This window comes from Pelodiscus sinensis, chromosome 6 (assembly GCF_049634645.1).
Source record: "Pelodiscus sinensis isolate JC-2024 chromosome 6, ASM4963464v1, whole genome shotgun sequence".
Lineage (NCBI taxonomy): Eukaryota > Metazoa > Chordata > Testudines > Trionychidae > Pelodiscus > Pelodiscus sinensis.
The window spans coordinates 86438286-86457698 of NC_134716.1; the positions used below are offsets into that span (position 1 = coordinate 86438286).

Consider the following 19413-nt stretch of genomic DNA (forward strand, 5'->3'; position numbering starts at 1 on the left):
AATAACTTGTGTTATGCTTAACTTATTTCTAATATTATTATATATGGATTACTAAAATACTATAAACAGCTGAATATTAGTGTGCACTAGAGAGATGTTAAAATTAGATTAATCAACTAATCTAATAGTAAATGGGATTTCCATCAACTATTTGATTAGTCGATAAGGGCGCTTCCACTTTGAAATGTAGCAAGAGCCCACCCAGCTGTTGCTACATTTCCAAGGAGGAAGTACCGCACAGTATTCTGCCTTCAAAATGTACAAACAAGAGCCCCAGCCCTTCCTCAGACTTTTTGTGAATGAGAGATTCATCTTAGCATGCCCTGAAAAATCTCTAATTATTTGTGATTGAGCTTCCTAACACTACTTTAATAACTGATCAGATGTATTTAGTTTCTATCCAATTTGTAGCCATTAAAACAAAAATAGCCTAACATGAATATACACATTCAAGGAAAATATGTTGGAATATATTAAAAAGGGATTTCTTTCTAGTAAAAATAATCTTTTGTTATTCCTTTTATTTAATTTCTATTTTCACAGAGTCAAATTCAACTCTCTAATAAGCTAGTGCAAAAATATTTTTTTAATCCACCCTGCAGCAATGTTTGTTTTTGTTATTTTAAAAAACCCCAAACAATCAGTTTTTTTTATTTAAATTGAATTTAATTAATTTAAAAAAAATCAATAAATACTAAATTTCTCATTTAAAAATAAGTTACAATTAAGTTTTATCAGAAACATGCTACACCTACACCAATGGTCTCATAAAAATGAATTAATAGTTCTCGTCTGTGCAGCCTAGCTACCAGCTCTTGCTTCTTGAATGTTCTGGATCTTCAGTTTCTGTTTTTCAGCAGACTAACATGCAAAGACGACCTGGGCTGAATAGAACTGTTTTTGTTCTGGACTTATATGCCAAGCACAGCAGAGTTAGTTAAATCACTGTCTAAAGACAGCGACACAATATAAAGGAAAGGACAGAGGCAGCATAGAAAGGGATAGAGGAGTGGACTGGAAAGAAAAAGGGAAGACATCCAGAAAACACATATCACTCAGTTGCCACTGAGGGTCATTTTCTTATTTCATATTACATATCATATGCCTCTTATTTCGGAACCTCATGGTCACAGACCATAATGGTGATGCCATAAATCTATTCCCTATTTTACTTCAGCATAACTCAGCTTTCCCAATGGAATCCCAGCCTATACTTGTTTTCAATTAGGGCATACTCCAAAATCAAGTGTACTCTAAGCACAGTCAGTCTTAGCTTCTTTGGTAACTTGGAATCAGATTTGCATCAAAATGACAGGTCAACACAGTGTCAGTGCTGATATTGCACTGCTTATAGAGATGTAAAATCCTGTTTAATTGGTTAACTGGTTAAACATGTTGTCTAACCAGCTAACCAATTAAAGGAGGGGCGGGCAGAGGGGGCCACTCCAGCCCAGTTGAGCTGAAGTCTCCCCACCTCCCAGTCTTAATGTGTAATGCTTACCAGTTAAACTGGTTAACCTTTCACAGCCCTAACTGCTTACATCAACTATTGCTGCCTTTCAGAAACTGTCTCACTGTGCAAAGTGGCCACTGAGGATGCATACTGCAAACACAATGAGGAAAAGCAGTATAATTACAGTAATGGCCGTAGTCAACATAAGTCAATCTAAGTTAATTTAGTAGTGTAAACTTGCTCTTAACAGTTACCTTTTATTTCCTCTCTCTTAAAGCTTACATTTTAAAAGCTAGCTATTTAAAAATGTCTTGCGACTGTATGATGTATAAAAACAGAACTAGAGTAACAATCTCACGCAGCAACAATATTCTACCATCTGCCTCTTGCATTTAAAGCCAGGAAAAAACACAGATCATTCATTAAACCTGAAAAGAAGGAATCGTTCTCCTATTCTCAATAATAAACTGAGAAAGACCTGTGGTGCAGGAGATAATAGACAAAACCAAAAGAGCAGTTGGTTTCATGGCTGTACACTTTCTGGGAGATACTTGTGGATCAGGGTCCCAAACTCCCAATCCGGGGGTCAGCACTGTGCAAAGCAATTGTGCAATCCAGCCTGGACTCCCAGCGGGCCAGGAGGGAGGTGTGGTCCTGTCTACTACTGGCCCCCAATTCCCGCCCATTCCCATCATCACCTTGTTCCCTCTCCCCCTGGTATCCCAATCCCAAGAATGCAGCTTCAGGGATCACCAGTTGGGCCCTCCCCCCATGCTTCTCTGGTCAACTACACTAGTTTCACAGTGCTCCTCTTCATCACAGGGAGTAGAGGCTGCTGTTCCAGACCTCCTCCATCTCCCCACCCCAACAATCCCCAAAGCTGCATCCTTGGGTACAGAGTGCCATGGGGAAGGCAGGGCACTGGTGGGAAGGGGCAGGGCTTGTGGTCCATATTGGACAACCCTCTTCCCTCTTGGCCTGCCCAGGGGCCCTGAGGGGCCCTGGTCCAGATTACTAGTCACTGATGATACTCCATCTCGTGCACATGCAAGCCTCACTTGAGGTAAAGAGTTCCGCTGTTCCAGCAGACGTCAGCTCTGGTGGGAAGTCACAATTACAAAGCGATGTAATCCCTTTGGTAACTTGGTCCCTATGTTCTTTAAAGGACTTCAAAATTAGCATAATTAACATTGATTTTGATCCAATATTCAACTGGAAGCCAATGAATAGAGGAAAAACCAAGGGAAAGAGCTCTCTTCTGCAAAATAATAATGCTATTTGAAATTGTCACCAAGACTCAAATACCACAGATACTTGCAATAACAATATGTAATTTGATCAATTCAATCCTACTTGAATAAGTCTGTCTTTGCAAATGCTTTATTTAATTTTTTTTGCATCCTTCCTTCTCCATTAATATGCGGTTTATGTTCCATTTCTCTTACATATCTATTTCCATTTCTAGTCCATGATCACCAATATTACAATTTTAATTTGTTAGCAACAAAAATACAGAAGTATGCATAAATACTCACAGTAATAGTGTCCAAGAGCTTTGCCATATGTTTAATAATTTCACCATGGTGCGCAGGTTGTGTTTGTAGTAGTTTCTTAATGACAACTACACTTTCAGCAACTACTATTTCTGACAAAGACAAAAACAAGTTACAATTTATTTTAGAAGTATTTATGCATATGGAATAGAAATCATGTGCACCAAATTGTCAACTGTTCAACAGCAGTAAATGATCTAACAAGTTTAACTGCAGAACTAATTTATAATAGTAACATAAATGTGCAGATCATGTTATAAATCTGAAGACAGGCCCTGCTCTAACAAACAAGTTATGAAAGGGGAAGGATTGTGTTAAGAGAACAAAATCAAGTCCATTATACACACTTGATGATTCCTTTTAAATGTGATTTAATGTGTCTGTACTTACTATTTTTATTTTTAAATAAGTCATTAAAGAAGCACAAATAGATACCGCAATTTAATGGTGGAATAGGTAAGGACTCTAAAAAAAGTTAGCTCAGAAAATTGCCAGCTAATTCAACAGTGAAAATAAACAGGCCACTGAACATTTGCACTCCCATATCGTAATCGACCCTGTATCCCATCTCCCAAATTCATAATCTTATCTCTAGTACATTCAAATGAGGATCTTAAATAGGCAAGCTGTTAGAAGATTTATGTCTAAGCTATGCACAGGAATGCTTAACTACTGTAACAAGTAACATTTGCAGCCTGATCAACTTGTATGAAATATGCAAATTTTGAAGCTGAAAAACCCTTACTGGTGCAGAGGCAGGCTTCTATGCAAGAATAAACTCATGTATGGCAAGATGAAGGAAAGGCACAACATCCTTGTATTTGAACAGTTAACCTAACACACGGACCATTCATTTCCAGCGTATGTCAGTAAATCAAAAAGAAAGGGAAAGATGTGCAAAAGAAGAATACTTGGAGGAAAAATCCCTTAAACATCATCATGGTCATCTGGAAATCATGAAAGCTCTATCTGGCAGATTTTTATTTTAAAAATTACAGCTGTAGCTATCCATGGATACTTCCTGGCACTCTGAAGAGCTTATATTTTAGACTGCAGCTTTGTATATCATCTTCCATTTGACATGACAACTGAGTCATTTCTCCAAACTAATTTCTTGAATAAGATTTAAAATAATATACAGGCAGTCCCCGGGTTACATGGATCTGACTTACATCGGATCCCTACTTACAAACGGGGCACCAGCAGACCAGGGAGACGCGAAGCTAGCGCGCCCCCCCCCCCAGCAGACCAGGGAGACACGGAGCGGCTTTTCTCAGCAGACACCTCAGCTTGAGAATAAAGGACTGAGGGAAGTGAGGTGTGGGAGAACAACACTGAGCTCTGGAAAAATGTTTGGCTAGAGTTTCCCCTACAATATGTACCAGTTCCGACTTACATACAAATTCAACTTAAGAACAAACCTATAGTCCCTATCTTGTACATAACCCGGGGACTGCCTGTAACGAGATGAAAAGTCTTGATTTATTCTTTCTTGGGGAGGAAGTTAATACAAATTAACTAAAAAGTGTGAATCTAATGTGGGTTGAATTAGCTAAACCAAATTAAGGCCACTTTCATTCTGACTGAGATGGTCCAAATAAGGGTTTTAATGCATTGTAAGTAATGCACTTTAAATTCACACCTTCAGTTAATACAGATAAGGAGCTGCTAGAGGAGGTATCTGAACCTCTAGCTATCATCTTTGGAAAATGATGGGAGACAGGAGAGATTCCAGAAGACTGGAAAAGGGCAAATATAGTGCCCATTTATAAAAAGGGAAATAAGAACAACCCAGGAAACTATAGACCAGATAGTTTAACTTCTGTGCGAGGGAAGATAATGGAGCAAGTCATTAAGGAAATCATCTGTAAACACTTGGAAGGTGGCAAGGTGATAGGGAACAGCCAGCATGGATTGGTAAAGAACAAATTATGTCAAACCAATCTGATAGCTTTCTTTGATAGGATAACAAGTCTTGTGGATAAGGAAGAAGTGGTGGATGTGGTATACCTAAACTTTAGTAAGTCATAGTCTTTAAAGTGCTACATAGTCGTGCATTTGATAAGGACTTGCATGATAATCTTATCAATAAATGAGGCAAATTCAACTTAGATGGGGCTACTATAAGGTGGGTGCATAACTGGCTGGATAACCATACTCAGAGAATAGTTATTAATGGTTCACAATCCTGCTGGAAAGGTATAACAAGTGGGGATCCACAGGGGTCTGTTCTGGGACGGGTTCTGTTCACTATTTTCATCAACGATGTAGCTATTGGCATAGAAAGTATGTTTATTAAGTTTGCAGATGATACCAAGCTGAGAGGGGTTGCGACTGCTCTGGAGGATAGGGTCGTGATTCAAAATGATCTGGAGAAATGGTCTGAGGTAAACAGGATGAAGTTTAATAAAGACAAATGCAAAGTGCTCCACTTAGGAATGAACAATCAGTTTCACACAAAGAATGGGAAGCGACTGTCTAGGAAGGGGTACGGCAGAAAGGGATCTAGGGGTTATAGTGAACCACAAGCTGAATATGAGTCAGCAGAGTGATGCTGTTGCTAAAAAAGCAAACATGATTCTGATTAGTTTGGCATGACTTGTTCTTCACAAACCCATGCTGGCTATTCCCTATCACTTTATTACCTTCCAAGTGCTTGCATATGATTTCCCTAATTACCTGCTCCATTATCTTCCCTGGGACAGACGTTAAACTGACCGGTCTGTAGTTTCCTGGGTTGTTCTTATTCCCCTTTTTATAGATGGGCACAATATTTGCCCTTTTCCAGTCTTCTGGAATCTCCCCTGTCTGCCATGATTTTTCAAAGATCATAGCTAAAGGCTCAGATACCTCCTCTATCAGCTTCTTGAGTATCCTGGGATGCATTTCATCAGGACCTGGTGACTTTCTGACATCTAACTTTCCTAAGTGATTTTTAACTTGTTCTTTGTGTATCCTATCTTCTAAACTTACCCTCTCTCTGCTTGTATTCACTACGTTAGGCACACCTCCAGACTTCTCGGTGAAGACCGAAACAAAGAAGTCATTGAGCATCTCCGCCATTTCCAAGTTTCCTGTTACTGCTTCTCCCTCCTCACTGAGCAGTGGGCCTACCCTGTCCTTGGTCTTCCTCTTGCTTCTAATGTATTTATAAAAGGTCTTCTTGTTTCTCTTTATGCCTGTAGCTAGTCTGATCTCATTTTGTGCCTTTGCTATTTTCAGGTATCTAAAAGGGTGTCATAAGGAGGAGGGAGAAAACTTGTTTATCTTGGCCTCTGAGGACAGAACAAGAAGCAATGCGCTTAAACTGCAGCAATGGAGGTGTAAGTTGGACATTAGGGAAAAGTTCCTAAGTGTCAGGGTAGTCAAACATCGGAATAAATTGCCCAGAAAGGTTGTGGAATCTCCGTCTCCGGAGATATTTAAGAGTAGGTAAGAAAAAAGTCTATCAGGGATGGTCTAGACAGTATTTGGTCCTGCCATAAGGGCAGGGGACTGGATTCGATGACCTCTCAACCCCTTCCAGTCCTCGTATTCTATGATTCTATAAACCCTACATTTCAAAATACATCTACTCCATGGATGCAAGGGTTTCCAAGGATTTTATGAAATTCTAGTTCAGGTTAGTCCAGAGAGCTTTTTGTCCCTTTCAGCACTGCCAAAAATTACAATGAAAGAACAAGTACAAATAAAAGTGATAATTTTAAAATAAATCTGTAAGATGTTGGGGGAGGGGGAGATTGAGGGAGCCAGTGAAACAGAATTCCATAAAATAATCATCATAATGGCATATTCTCCTTGAATAGTGGTGAAGACAAATGAATAGAGAACTGAAACAGACTACCCTAAACCAGTTTGTGTCTGTATAATACAAAGTTCGGAAAGTAACATGTACAGCTTCCAAACAGGTGAAATCCACAAATAAATTTAGGAAGAATGTATAGATTATTAAAATGCCACTGGAAAAAACAACACCTTTGAAAGAGGCTCCAACTTGCAGTGCAATATTTTAAATGATAGTCACATTTTATTAGGAAAGTATGGTTCATTAGTTAATGTAAACTGAGGGCTGAAGCAACTAAATATGAAACTGAAGAGATTATTACATGCACATTAAAGAATCAGTGTTAAAGGCATTTTAAAAGAGGTGAATATGCATTTATTGCAAGTACACTTGTTTAGAGAGAATACCCTGTTTGAACCAGAGGAAGGCAGTATGAACCAAGTTTGAGACAATGCAAGAGTATACCAATAGCTGGAACAAAACATCTAACTGTTCTTTGTAACAAACTTGCTGCTTGTGTGGATACTTGGCAACCTTTTCCAGACTCTAAGCTTTCACCTTGTTGATACTTTGTCCTTCACTAACATATGACCTTGGCTCTTAAACCAAATCAATATATATTTTATTTAATACAATATGCACTGTTAAAATTATTTTACTTTATTAATGATAGATATCACCAGCTCTAGTGTTACTCCCATTATGAAGTACAGTGCATACTTTTTCTGTTAAGTAAATATCAATTGGAATAAAGTAAATGTTAAAACTGCTCACTGTAATTGCATTTTCATACTCTATATCTTTCTAAAAATACTTTTGTATCTTTTTAAAAAATATGAATTTATGTAAGTTTGGCACAACCTGAAACAGAAAAAGCAGCTAGGTTACCTCAGAAAGTAAACTTACTGAAAATCTAGTTTGCACTCAGGATACAAAATCACGTGGCTTCATATCCAGCCTCCAACACATTTAAAAATAGTTTCTCAATCTTAATGGGACCAGCACTAGATAACCTACCTTACCCAAAACAATTGCTTCAAGAAATGTAGCAATCATGTGGGAGTTTTCACAGATAAGACGGGCGAGCTAATAGAACATCTGATGTGTTGAGAAAAGCACAAGAAATGAGAAGGACTAATTCTAAGCCCTCCCATATTTTCCACAAACAGCTGGGAAAGGAAAGAAGAAAGAATCCATGTTGGATTTTGATTTTGTTTATGTATGTAAACTAGGGGTATGAAAGTGTGATAGTCTATATGGTTAACTGATGAGCCTGGATTAATCAGTTAACATGCACAGTTACACACAACACCTCCTTTCTCCTGTGCTGCCATGTCTGACTGATATAGCAGGGCGGGGAGGGCAGGCAGGAGCTGGTATGTGTGGGGAGCCAGCTCTTAAACCGGTTCCCTACTCAGTAAAAGAGGCAGCAGTGCACAGGGTGAGGAAGGAGGGGGCAGGAGGGAGCTGGTGCTTGCAGGGAGCTAGCATAAAAGCTGGCTCCCTGTGCCAACCCCCCTGTGTATAACTGCTAAAATTTTTAGGCGTTACATGCTATTATGTAAGCTTTTGTTCAAAGACATTAGTACATCAGTTCATGCAAATATGCTAAAAATTGAAACTTAGCAGAAAGTGTAGAGTAAGCTGGATCGTTACCAAAAGTGGAGGTTACTCATCTGTGCAGTAAGTGATGTTATTTCAGATGAGTTTCTCCATGAGTGCTCCACATCAGGTCGGTGTGCCACCAATGATCTGAGTCTTCATAGTTGTGTCCCCGGGGCCACGCATGCACATGCCTCTAGCTGGGCACTCTGTGCAGGCACCATGCATGCACGAGTCCCACCCAACCCCCCACCAGTTCCTTCGTTACCTCAGAGAGAGACCCTTTGAAGAAGAGGGGAGGAAGGGAAGATAGTGGAGCACTCATGGGGAAACTCATTTCAAAGTGCAGCAGTTACTGCACAGATGAGTAACTTCCTCTTCTTCAAGAGATGTCCCCATGGGTGCCCCATTTCAGGTAACTACCAAGCCGTAGGATTCTAAGGAGACAGGGATTTGGGATCTGGCATGAAGGTGGTAGAAAAGACTTCCTTGGGAAATTTAAGATTTGATAGAGGTCCCTGAGTAAGTGCATAATACTTTGCAAATGTCTGGTCTGACTTCAAGTAGTGGCTGTGCAAATATCAGCTATCGGAATACTTTTGAGGTCAATGTATGTTCGTAGGAGGAGTACTGTCAGACAGAGTGCAATAGTCTGAAACAGTCCGAAATCCAGTGAGTGTCTCTGGGATGAAATGGGTTGACCTGTGTGGTGGTTTGCTATGGAAACAAATAGTCTAGGAGAGCACCTGAAAGGCTTAATATGGTGTAGATAAAAAGAGTGCCCTGCATAGATTAAGTGTGCGCATCTTTGATTCAAAGGAGTTAGCATGGAAGCTTAGCAAAAAATGTGGGCCAACACATGGTCTGATTGAGATGGAAGGATGACTGTATCTTAGGTAGGAATTTTGGGTGGATACGTAACATCACTTTGTCCTTGAAAGGGGTAGTGTATGGAGGGTCTGCCATAAATACTACAATTTCTCCTACCTGTCTGGCTGATGTGATGGCTATGAGAAATGCTGTTTTCATAGATAAGTGCAATAAAGAGCTGGTAGCCATTGGTTCAAATGGAGGAAGTGTCAGTGCATTTAAAACCAGGTGGAGGTCCCAAGGATCCACTGGTGGAACCACCTCTGGATAAAGTGCTTGTAGGCCTTTCAGGAATCTCTTAGTGAGCAGATGGGCAAAGACTGAGGAGTCATCTGTCTTGAGGTGGAAGGTTGTTATAGCAGCCAGGTGGACCTCGATGGAGCTTATAGCAAGGCCTGATTGTTTAAGGTGCCACAAGTACTCAAGGATAAGAGGTACAGAAGCCATAGATGGGACAAACTGATGGTCTGAGCACTATATGGAAAATATCTTCTATTTTAGAGCCTATGCCTTGCAGGTACTCTGAGCCCTGCAGTGCAATAAAACACGTTGTACCTGTTGTGAACACACTAGTTCTTGTGCAAAGAACCATCTAGGAGCCACACCTTGAGGTTCCACATGTGCAGATTGGGGTGGCTGGTCTGGGTTCCCAGTTGGAAAAGAAGGTCTGGGGTATGAGGTGGAGGAATTGGAGGTGTACAGACATCCTGGAGAGGAAAGGAAACCAAGGCTGTCACGGCCATGCTGGGGCTATGAGAATCAGTCATGCATTGTCTGTCCTTACCTTGTGTACAAGGTACAACCTTATTTAGTAGGTGTATGGGAGGGAAGGCATAGAGGAGATGAGGTGACTTGCTGATTAGAAAGGCTTTGCCCATGGAGCCTTTCCCCATTCCCACTCTGGAACAGAAATGGTGGCACTTTTTGTTGGATTGCATGGTGAAAAGATCTATGGGTGGGTGATCCATGACAGGATGTCTGGATTGATTTGCCACTTCTGTTCAGTGGGGAAGGCCCTGCTGAACACGTCGGCCATAATAATGAGGTTGCCTGGAAGGCGGTGATCTTTATACCGGGCCTTGAGCACCAGTTCCAAAGGGTCATGGATTCTGTGCCTAGGGCAATGTGGTCGGGCTCTGCCCTGACCATTTATATAAAACAATCACTACGTTCTCAGTGATACTCTGACATGATTGTTGATAAGAAAGGGAAGGAATCTCTTGCATGCGTATCTTACAGCTCGAAGTTCCAGAACATTTATGTGAAGGTTTCTGTCTATGCTGGCCCACAGTCCATGAGCTGTGTGGTGTTTCAAATGTTCTCCCCACTCCCTGAGGGAAGCATCTGTCGTCATGGAAATGGACAGCTCTGGCACAAGGAATGGGATGCCCAAACAGAGGTTCTGTGGAATTGTCGACCAGTGAGGGGATTGTTTTACCGTTGGGGGAACCAACAGGGATTTGGATAGTGGGTATATGTTGGGCTTGTACATGCATCTGAGCCAACCCTGCAGACACTTCATGTATAGGCATGTGTTGTTTACAACAAAACTGCACGTGGCCATGTGTCCCAGGATCAGAAGGAAGTCATGGGCCATGTCTTTGGAGGTGTACTGCAACTTTTGTACCAACTCCACTATTTTGTGGAAATGCTTTGTAGGCAGCGAGTGATAGCTTATGTGAGAGTCAATTTTGGAGTGTGCTTTGAGGAAACAGTCATTCAGGTAAGGAAATAGGATGATGTTTTGTTTTCTCAAGTATGCCGTGACCACAGCTACTACCTTTGAGAACACTCTTGGAGCCGTGGATAGGCCAAATGGCAGAATCTCGTACTGGCAGTGTTCTGAACCTAAAATGAATTGAAGAAAGTGTCTATGAGCTGGATGGATAGAAATGTGAAAATATGCATCTTGCAAGTCGATGGACAAAAACCAGTTACCCAGTTCCAACACTAGGATGATGGTAACAAGAGTCACCATTTTGAACTTCTGTTTTTTTACAAATGGTATTCAGTGCTCGCAAATCTAGGAATGGGTTGCCATCCTCCCGATTTCTTCTCCATGAGGAAATGAGAATAAAAACATTTCCCCATAAATTTTGGAGGTTCTCTGTCGCCCCTAAGTGTACCAGTTTTTCTACTTCTTGTTAAAGAAGAGTCTTGTGAAAGTGGTCCTGAAGAGGGATGGGATAAGGGGATGGGAAGGGTTACAGAAAGAAAGAGAACAGTGTATCCATGTTTAATTATTTGGAACACCCATCTACCTGATGTTATTCATTTCCAGTTCTTATAGAACGGGAGAAAGTGGTGTTGGAATAGGTGAGAGACTGAGTTCTTATAGAAGGGAAGGAGAAGGTGTTGGAAGAGCTTGAGAGTCAATGGTGGCATTAGGTGAGAGGCTAAATGAAAAGAAACTCAGATCCCGTAAGTGGGATGTAATACTTTTTGTCCACTCTTTTGCAGGTGGGGGTGGCTGTGGCAAGCGTTTGCCACATACTTTTGGCCGGCTCCAAGATTGCTGGGTTGGGCTATTTTGGATGATATCACGGACTGTAAAATGTCTGTCAACTCATGTTGGTCTCAGTAACCTCCTGAAGCGAGATGTTCAGCTCTGCAGAAACCCATTTAAAAAGATCTTGAAAATGGGAAAAATTGTCAGCAGTAGTCAGAGAGGAAGGCATGACTGCTTCATTGGGTGAAGAGAATCATTTGTGTCTGGGAACATGTTGGGAGATGGGTCCCTGTGGTTGTCCTCTGCAGTTTGTTGGCATGCAGGAGATGATGACTGCGGTGGAGGAGAGTGTTGGGGAACACTGTTATGATTCTTGAAAGGTTGATATCTATGGCGGGACTGCCATGGGCTCCACTATTACCAGTGTGGGTAAAGCATCAGGGCTGGCATCCAGGGGTTACCGTAGAAGAGTGGCATGTCTCTGTGCTTTGCATATGGTGGATGAGTTCTAGCAGAACAAACATAATGGTCTGTTCAAGGAGAATTGTGTTGAGAAAAAATGTCCATGTACTTGCCAGAATCACCGGAAAATCTCTCTGGTAAGATGGTTGGTTGTGGTGCCAGAATATCCGGAGAGTGAATGCACAACCCTGGGGTGCCCAGGCCTATGCCCTGAGAAAGGGAAAATTAAATATCAACAACGTGAGGGGGGCTCTATGGTGCATGTATTGTGGGCTAGCGCTGACGGTGCTGTAGTTGGCTGCATCAAGGCGACCTGCCATGCTGGATGGGTGTCAGCCGGTGGCCGGGGTAGTGTGTGGTCTGTGAGCCGAGTCTTCAACTGCTAGGACAGAGTCCCTTTGCAGCAGGCAGCCAGGAATGCTGATGGGGGCCCATGGTGGCACAACCCAACGCTCAGCTCTTACTGCGTTTACCCCTGACCGGCTGTGATTCTTTTAATTGTGTCTGGTTCTGTTACAGCAACAGGAGGAGTCAGGTTGAAAGCTTAAACAGTTACTATTTTATTGTTACAAGGCAAGGTTAGCTGTTAAATGTTCTGCTGTGTTACAGATAACACAGCCACTACAAAAGGACAAGACAGAAATTACAATAAAAGTCACTTACAGGTACCATGAAACCCTTTTGGTTCTCTAAGCTTTTATTAAATGCACGCAAAAACAGACACCTAGCAGGTATATTCTCACCCCTGTGATCTTTACTCCGACGAAGCCAGCGTTTCTTTCAATCCCAATGGGAAGCAGTCAGTACGAGATGAAGGCATCCCTAAAGTCTCGGGGGTCCAAGACCGCCTGACCAGCAGATATATGGGTGGATCTCCAATTAGAGTGGGGCACAGGACCACCTTATACCCCTGTGGTCACGTAGACTCTTCTCTTGTCATTAAAATGCCAATTAAGTTGGAACGTTTTTGTGACACCCATTCCCACAGGGGGTCCGAAGCTTAATTTGCACCTGTGAGGTGAACGTAACTAAATCATTAGGGCCAGACATCCTTTTTCTGATGGGGCAGAAGATTCCTCTTCTGGGACAGTGTGTGTAGGCGTATCAATACTGGTACCAGCCAAAGGTAGCCCAAGGCCCCCGACCGCCTGCTGGCCCAATTGCCGTTGTTATTTGGTTCCTGTCTAGCATCCAGGGCCATTGTCAGAGGGAGAAAGGGGAGGGAGGTTCTGTCTGGCTACAATAGGTTATTGGCATCAACTGCCTGGGCAACACTGTCTGTGCCAATAGATAGCACGGAGGTTATGCTCAGCACCAGAGTTGGTTGCGGGGCTGGAAAGGTGTTATCAATGCTGGGCAGTGCCACAGAATGGGTTGCAGGCAACTTAAAGCCTATGGCCTTGGTGCAAGGACCTGCTCTCATGGCAGCGCAGAATACACCCAGTGCATCATAGGTGCTGAGGCACAGAGACTCCTGAGTTTTCAGCACCAAAGGGGTTGGTGAGCGCCTTTTGGGTGCCAAAGCATTCTACAGAAAGGAAGAAGTCCACTTTTTCGTGGGCTTTTTGTCCTTATGTGCCTGCAGGGTCTCAGGTTCTTGGCTTGGGTCAGAGGCAGGAAATAGAGATTTTTCAAGTAGTATAAGCTTAAGCTTCAAGTCTCTATCTCAGCGAGCTCTGGATTTTAATTTTGCATAATGGGGTTTTTTTGGGGCATGTGTGCCTCCCTAAGACAGCAGACACATTGTACATGTACGTCAGACATTGGGATAGGGTCGTTGCAAGAGGCACAGCACTTAAACCCAGTGAGCCGGGCATGGCGCTAACTCCCTCTCTAACTAAGGGAGTAACTGGAGAGGAAAATAATTTTTTTTAAAGAAAAAAAATGACCTATTAACTTCTAACTAACTGGGGTATGAAACAGGATTCAATAAGAAATTACTTATCTAAATGTGGAAGTGAGGAGCACTGTCGAGCTCCATCTCTGGCTGGAGACGGTAGAGAAGGAATGGGAGGGAAGGTGTCACGCACATGCGCAGTGCCTGCACAGTAGGAGCATATAGCTAGAGGGACACTGCTCTGAAGAATCCTCGGTGCAGCGGTGGCGCATAGACCTGATATGGAACACCTCAGGGACATCTCTTGAAGAAGAACTTTAGCTCACTCACACATTTCTGGGTGCCCTGACTCCAAATTACAGTAAATTTCTGCACCAGTATGCTACATGCAACTAGGGTTTCCTTGTGCCCTCTTGTATGATCAACTGCATATAATTCAAATGATTTGAAAGAAGTCAAAAAGAATGTTGTTACAGCAGAGATATGGAGCAAAGAATCAGTAGCGATGCTTAATAAAAAAAGTGCTGACAGCTTTCCAACACCTATTTGTTTCGGGGCAGTTTCTGATTTAGAAGTGATTGCTCACACCATCACAAACATCACATCATGGACATCACAAACTTCTGAAAGCTGAAAACATCCTGAGAGGATGCTAATTACTTTTAATTAAGTCTATAAGCAAGGAGAAGACAACCTCTGTAATTATTGTATCTTCTAGTAGCTGCACACAATTGGGTGAATAAAGCTGTTCAGAAATGATTGAGAAATCCTTAACAAAATGAACAGCATCCAGGCTATTAGAGGAATGAAAATACTCTATACTAACATGAAGTAAAGGAAGGAGCATGCTGGAAGAAACATTTTCATTTAGGTAGAAAGGTAGAGGGCAAAAGAAGAGAAGGAAAACCCACACTGAATTATTCAGGGACTCCTGCAACAAAAACAACATGAATATACATGTAACTGAAAGATATATTCAAGAACTGATGTTTTTAGAGATTGAATTAAACTAAGGCCTCATTTGCCTTTACAAAAAATGAGTTAAATAAATTAATGTTTATACAGTACTTTGAGGTCCTTGAAGGAAAAGATCTATAAATATAATAGCCCAAATGTTTAAACCTCAGTGCCTAAAATTAAGTTCCTAAATTCATATTTAGATAATATAAGTGGTTTAATTTTTTTTTTTAAAAGAGCTGAGCTCTCAAAAAAATCCCACTGTTAGAGTCTGTTAGAGAAACAGGAGCTTAGCATGACTGAAAGAAAAATAATCACGCTTCTTACTGAGATGCCTAAACAAAAAGTAAGGAACATAGTTTTGAACATTTTGATGATTATTATTTATTCCTGTTCCATATCATTAGTCCCAGTTAATAAGTTTAGGCTGGTCTAGACTACCACGGTAAATCTATTTAACTTATGCAATGTAACTGATGTTGACACTGTTAGATTCACTTACCATAGTAGCTACACTGCACTGTGTCACCAAGAGAGCATCTCCTTATGCTTCCCAGGAAGCTGGAGTAGACAAATCAATGGGAGAGTGCTCTCCCATCCACTTAGCATGTCTTCACCACATCCAGTAAATCGAGACTTGCTGCATCAATAGCAGCAGTGATGATCTACCAGGAAGTGTAGACATACTCTCAGTCTTTAAAGCTCACTTCTCTGAAGACTTGAGTATTTCCATGTAGATTTTACCAAACACATATTATCATATAAACAGACAATAATGGTAATTTCCTTATTTTTTTCCTTCCTGTGATTAGGCAGTCAGAGAGGGTATCAGCTAAGGGGTGGAACATAACTCCCTCCATGACTTGTCCCTGTCCCACCACCTCATCCAGGACCTGCATGCTTTCCCCTCCCTATTCCACATTACTTGGTGATGATGGGCAGGTCACTGTCTTCCTGCTCTGCTGGCTACAATCCCCATGGGGAAAGGATCTACTAATACTTTCTCCCAGGCAGCCTCCAGCCAAAGTGCCTGCCTGGAATGCCAGGTAGACAACAGGAGTGGAGGATGTCTGGGTTAGGAGAGTATAGTGGTCTGAAGAGGAGAGGCTCTGGCTCTACAGTTTCCCTTCTGGCTGTGGCTGCTGGAAACTTCCCTCTGCCCCAGAGTTTGAGGAGGGTATTATGACTCTTTCAGCCCCTTAAGTTGTCACCTCAGTTTCCTTCTCCATGATTATAACGTAACTGCATTAACTACCAGTGCCTTTGTCAAAGACATATTTGTGTTGTTTTGCTATAGTTTTCTATTTGGTCTATATCCACTACTTATGCTCCTAACCAAATTGTATAGTTCTGTTTTATGTATAAAATTAATAGGAAGCTAAATTACAAAGCCAATCTAAGTTCAGAGCTGCCTATTCTAAAACTATTTAATATGGTTTTTGATCTCACCATTTATATATAGAAAATGCCATTCCCCTGCTTTTAGCACCCTCTGCAGGCTAACTGTTTTAATGCAACTGAACATACTATTATTAGATAAAATATTAAACTCCTATTCTCTGTGACAAACACTGTACATTTTTAATTACTGCATTTTGTAGAGTTACAGGTGTTTATGTACCTGCACAATGAGTAACGCATGGTTTCCAAACCCCAGGATAAATCAAGCAATATTATTATTTGTCTAGCTGAGTTTGTTACTCCATTGCCCACCCGATTTGATTGCAAACAGAAATCACCATTCAACATAATTTTTTAATCTCTTACTACTTATGGATCAATACAATAAAATGACTCAAGCTATCAGTCACTCAAACCACAAATGGAAGTTAGCTTACCATCTCTGTTGGACAGCAAACACACTAGGCCATTAAGGCATGTGTCAGTCACTTCTGAGATGTTGGTTGCACATCTGCCTATAGCCTGAATTGTAGCTGCAGCAAACTGTTTATCTTGGCTTTTCACATAGGTCTGGAGGAAACAGGATTTCCATTAGTCAACACACTGGTCTTATTAACTGGAAACTTACATTATTATCTATACTAAATGTAGAGAAAAAATTAACTTACAAAGCTACATTACACATCAGAAATTATTATTTTGTATATATTTTACTTTGCCCTTGTTTTAAAAACACATTGTCTTGCCAGCTGTTGTCATTGCTGATGACTCCAAGCAAGGGTCTGTGATGGAGGGCAATTATCCAAAAGCAAAAATTAGTTTGAGTGTAAGGCATTAGAAGCCTGTGACAGTGACCAAATATTGTTGAAGCTAAAATGTTATCTTCCCAACCCAGTTGAACAGTGGAATTAGATTGGCAGGATTTGTTTTAAAACAATTGAGTTTCATCCCCTCCATTTTTACCTCTCTACAATTGATACCAGTATGCTGCAATGTACAAAGTAGAATAGTTAAAAGTAATGCATTGCTAAATCTGAGAAAAGCTCTATAAGTTGTATCATACTGTCTCAGTTTCATTCAAAGAGAACCTTATAGAGCAACAAAAGTACTATTTAAAAATTTCCAAATTCATCTACAAGTTTAGAATACATGTAATATGTAACAATGCAATTTATGCAAGAAAAATACTCTTTAATTGTTCAGACCTGAAATTCTCGAAGTAGTGTTGATATGTTAGCCTCATTTGCTAAATTTGTCAAGATTTCAAGCTGGAGGAGAGAAAAGGTATTTGATTATAATAAGCAGAACACATTTATTAAGAAATTGAATATATAATGTATTTTAACTACAAGTATTACTTAAAACTTAATAGAACACTTTGTAGGCAGAAATCTGAAGTACATTGAAATGTTAACATTCACCAGAACCTAAGTAATGTGCTTTCAAAGCAAAACAGCAGGGTTCTGCTCTGCATTTCCTACTAGCTGTAGCTATACACAGAGCCACTGTATCACAATTGAATTGGAAATGCTGCTGGGTGAGGTGTTTTTCAATATGATATAAGCTAAACAAAGAAAAATAGAAACATGCAGAGATAAGGTGCCAGAGAGCGAGAGCAATGAATGAAATTTCCCTAACTCATCCTCAAAGCAGCTATGATCAAGAGTCCTCATTTCTGGGAAATAGATGCATTCATAGTATTCATCAAATTCTGTTTTGACAAATGACAACTCATCCTCAAAAAAGAGTCTCCCTAATTTCTGGTGAGGATAAAGATAAAATCACTCTGGATATACTACACGTGTGTACAGTATCAAAAATTTCATGCTTCAAGACAGTATCAACGCTGAAGCAAGAAGTTCCCTATTTTAGACACCTTCAATGCAACCTGAATGCAAACATAGCCAGAAAGGACACTTAGCAAGAGAAACAGCTGCTAATATGAACTCAAGGTATGTCTTCACTACCCGACAGATCAACGGGCAGCGTTCTTCTGTTGACTGCTATAGTCCACCAGCACGAGAAGAGAAAGGGAGTCTATGGGAGAACATCAGCAATTGACTTACCACAGTGTCTTCACTGCTGTATGTAGATCCAAGTATATCAACTTTAGATACATTATTCATGCAGCTGAAGTTGCATACCTGAGATCGATGACCCACAATAGAGTAGACTAGGCCTCAGTAACTTAATCTGGATTTAGAAGAGTGTTTATTAATTGTCCAATTCTAAACAGAGTAAGAAACTGCAGATGTCCCCAGTTTAAAGCGGGAAGTCGACAGTTCTGCATACTCAAGCACTTGACTTTTAGGAGTCCTTTTTGAACACTGAGGTTTTTTTTTTAGTAATATGTAAAACAATTCGGCACTAATTAAACTTTTTGAAACATTACATATTGTATTTAATAAGAATGGTTAGCATTTGTTCAATCTTCATAAAACTTAATTTAGCCACCTTGAAAATAATGTCAACTCAGAGCAGAATGTCAGCTATCCACCCAAATGAGGTGAAACAAAGGAAAGATGTCTTATTTTGTTTTAATGTAAGCTATTAATTAAAAACATGACTGAAATGTTAGGAATAACACAGGACACTTATGTTCCAGCAGTCCCAATAACAAAATGTATTTTCCAGAAAGTATACAGTAACATTTACTCCCCAAATATTTATATAAATATATATTAAAATGAGAGTTTCTCTTTCACCACATTTCCTCCTGCTGCACTCCATTCTCTTGTTCTTATGTAGCAGTTTGCTGAAATATCATATGTCATGCCAAACACATGAGACCTGCAGAGTTAGCCCTCTTTTCCTTTTAAAATGCTTAGGCTACATCTAAACTACGAGTTTTCTCAGCAAAAAATATGTTAACCAAGGACGCAAAAAGAAAACATCCACACTGCTTGTTTTTGCGCAAAAACCCCAGCGCAAAAACAGATCGGCAGAAAATATTCAAATGAGATTGCAACTCATGAAAATTAGTCTCTCATTAGCATATTTTTTGCAGAGCCAACTTGTAGTATAGACATAGCCTTACACAGTTAT

General features: G+C 40.6%; 1 protein-coding gene across 1 annotated transcript in view; it reads right to left on the reverse strand.

Moving 5' to 3' along the window:
* The window catches only part of AP3B1 (adaptor related protein complex 3 subunit beta 1), a 309804-nt gene that overhangs the window by 152386 nt on the left and 138005 nt on the right, over positions 1-19413 (reverse strand). The window contains exons 12-14 of the mRNA XM_006119130.4: positions 17574-17636; positions 16806-16938; positions 2989-3098 (exon numbers count right to left, since the gene is read on the reverse strand). Of these exons, the coding sequence (XP_006119192.1) occupies positions 2989-3098; positions 16806-16938; positions 17574-17636 (306 nt within the window). The remainder of the gene's footprint in view (positions 1-2988; positions 3099-16805; positions 16939-17573; positions 17637-19413) is intronic.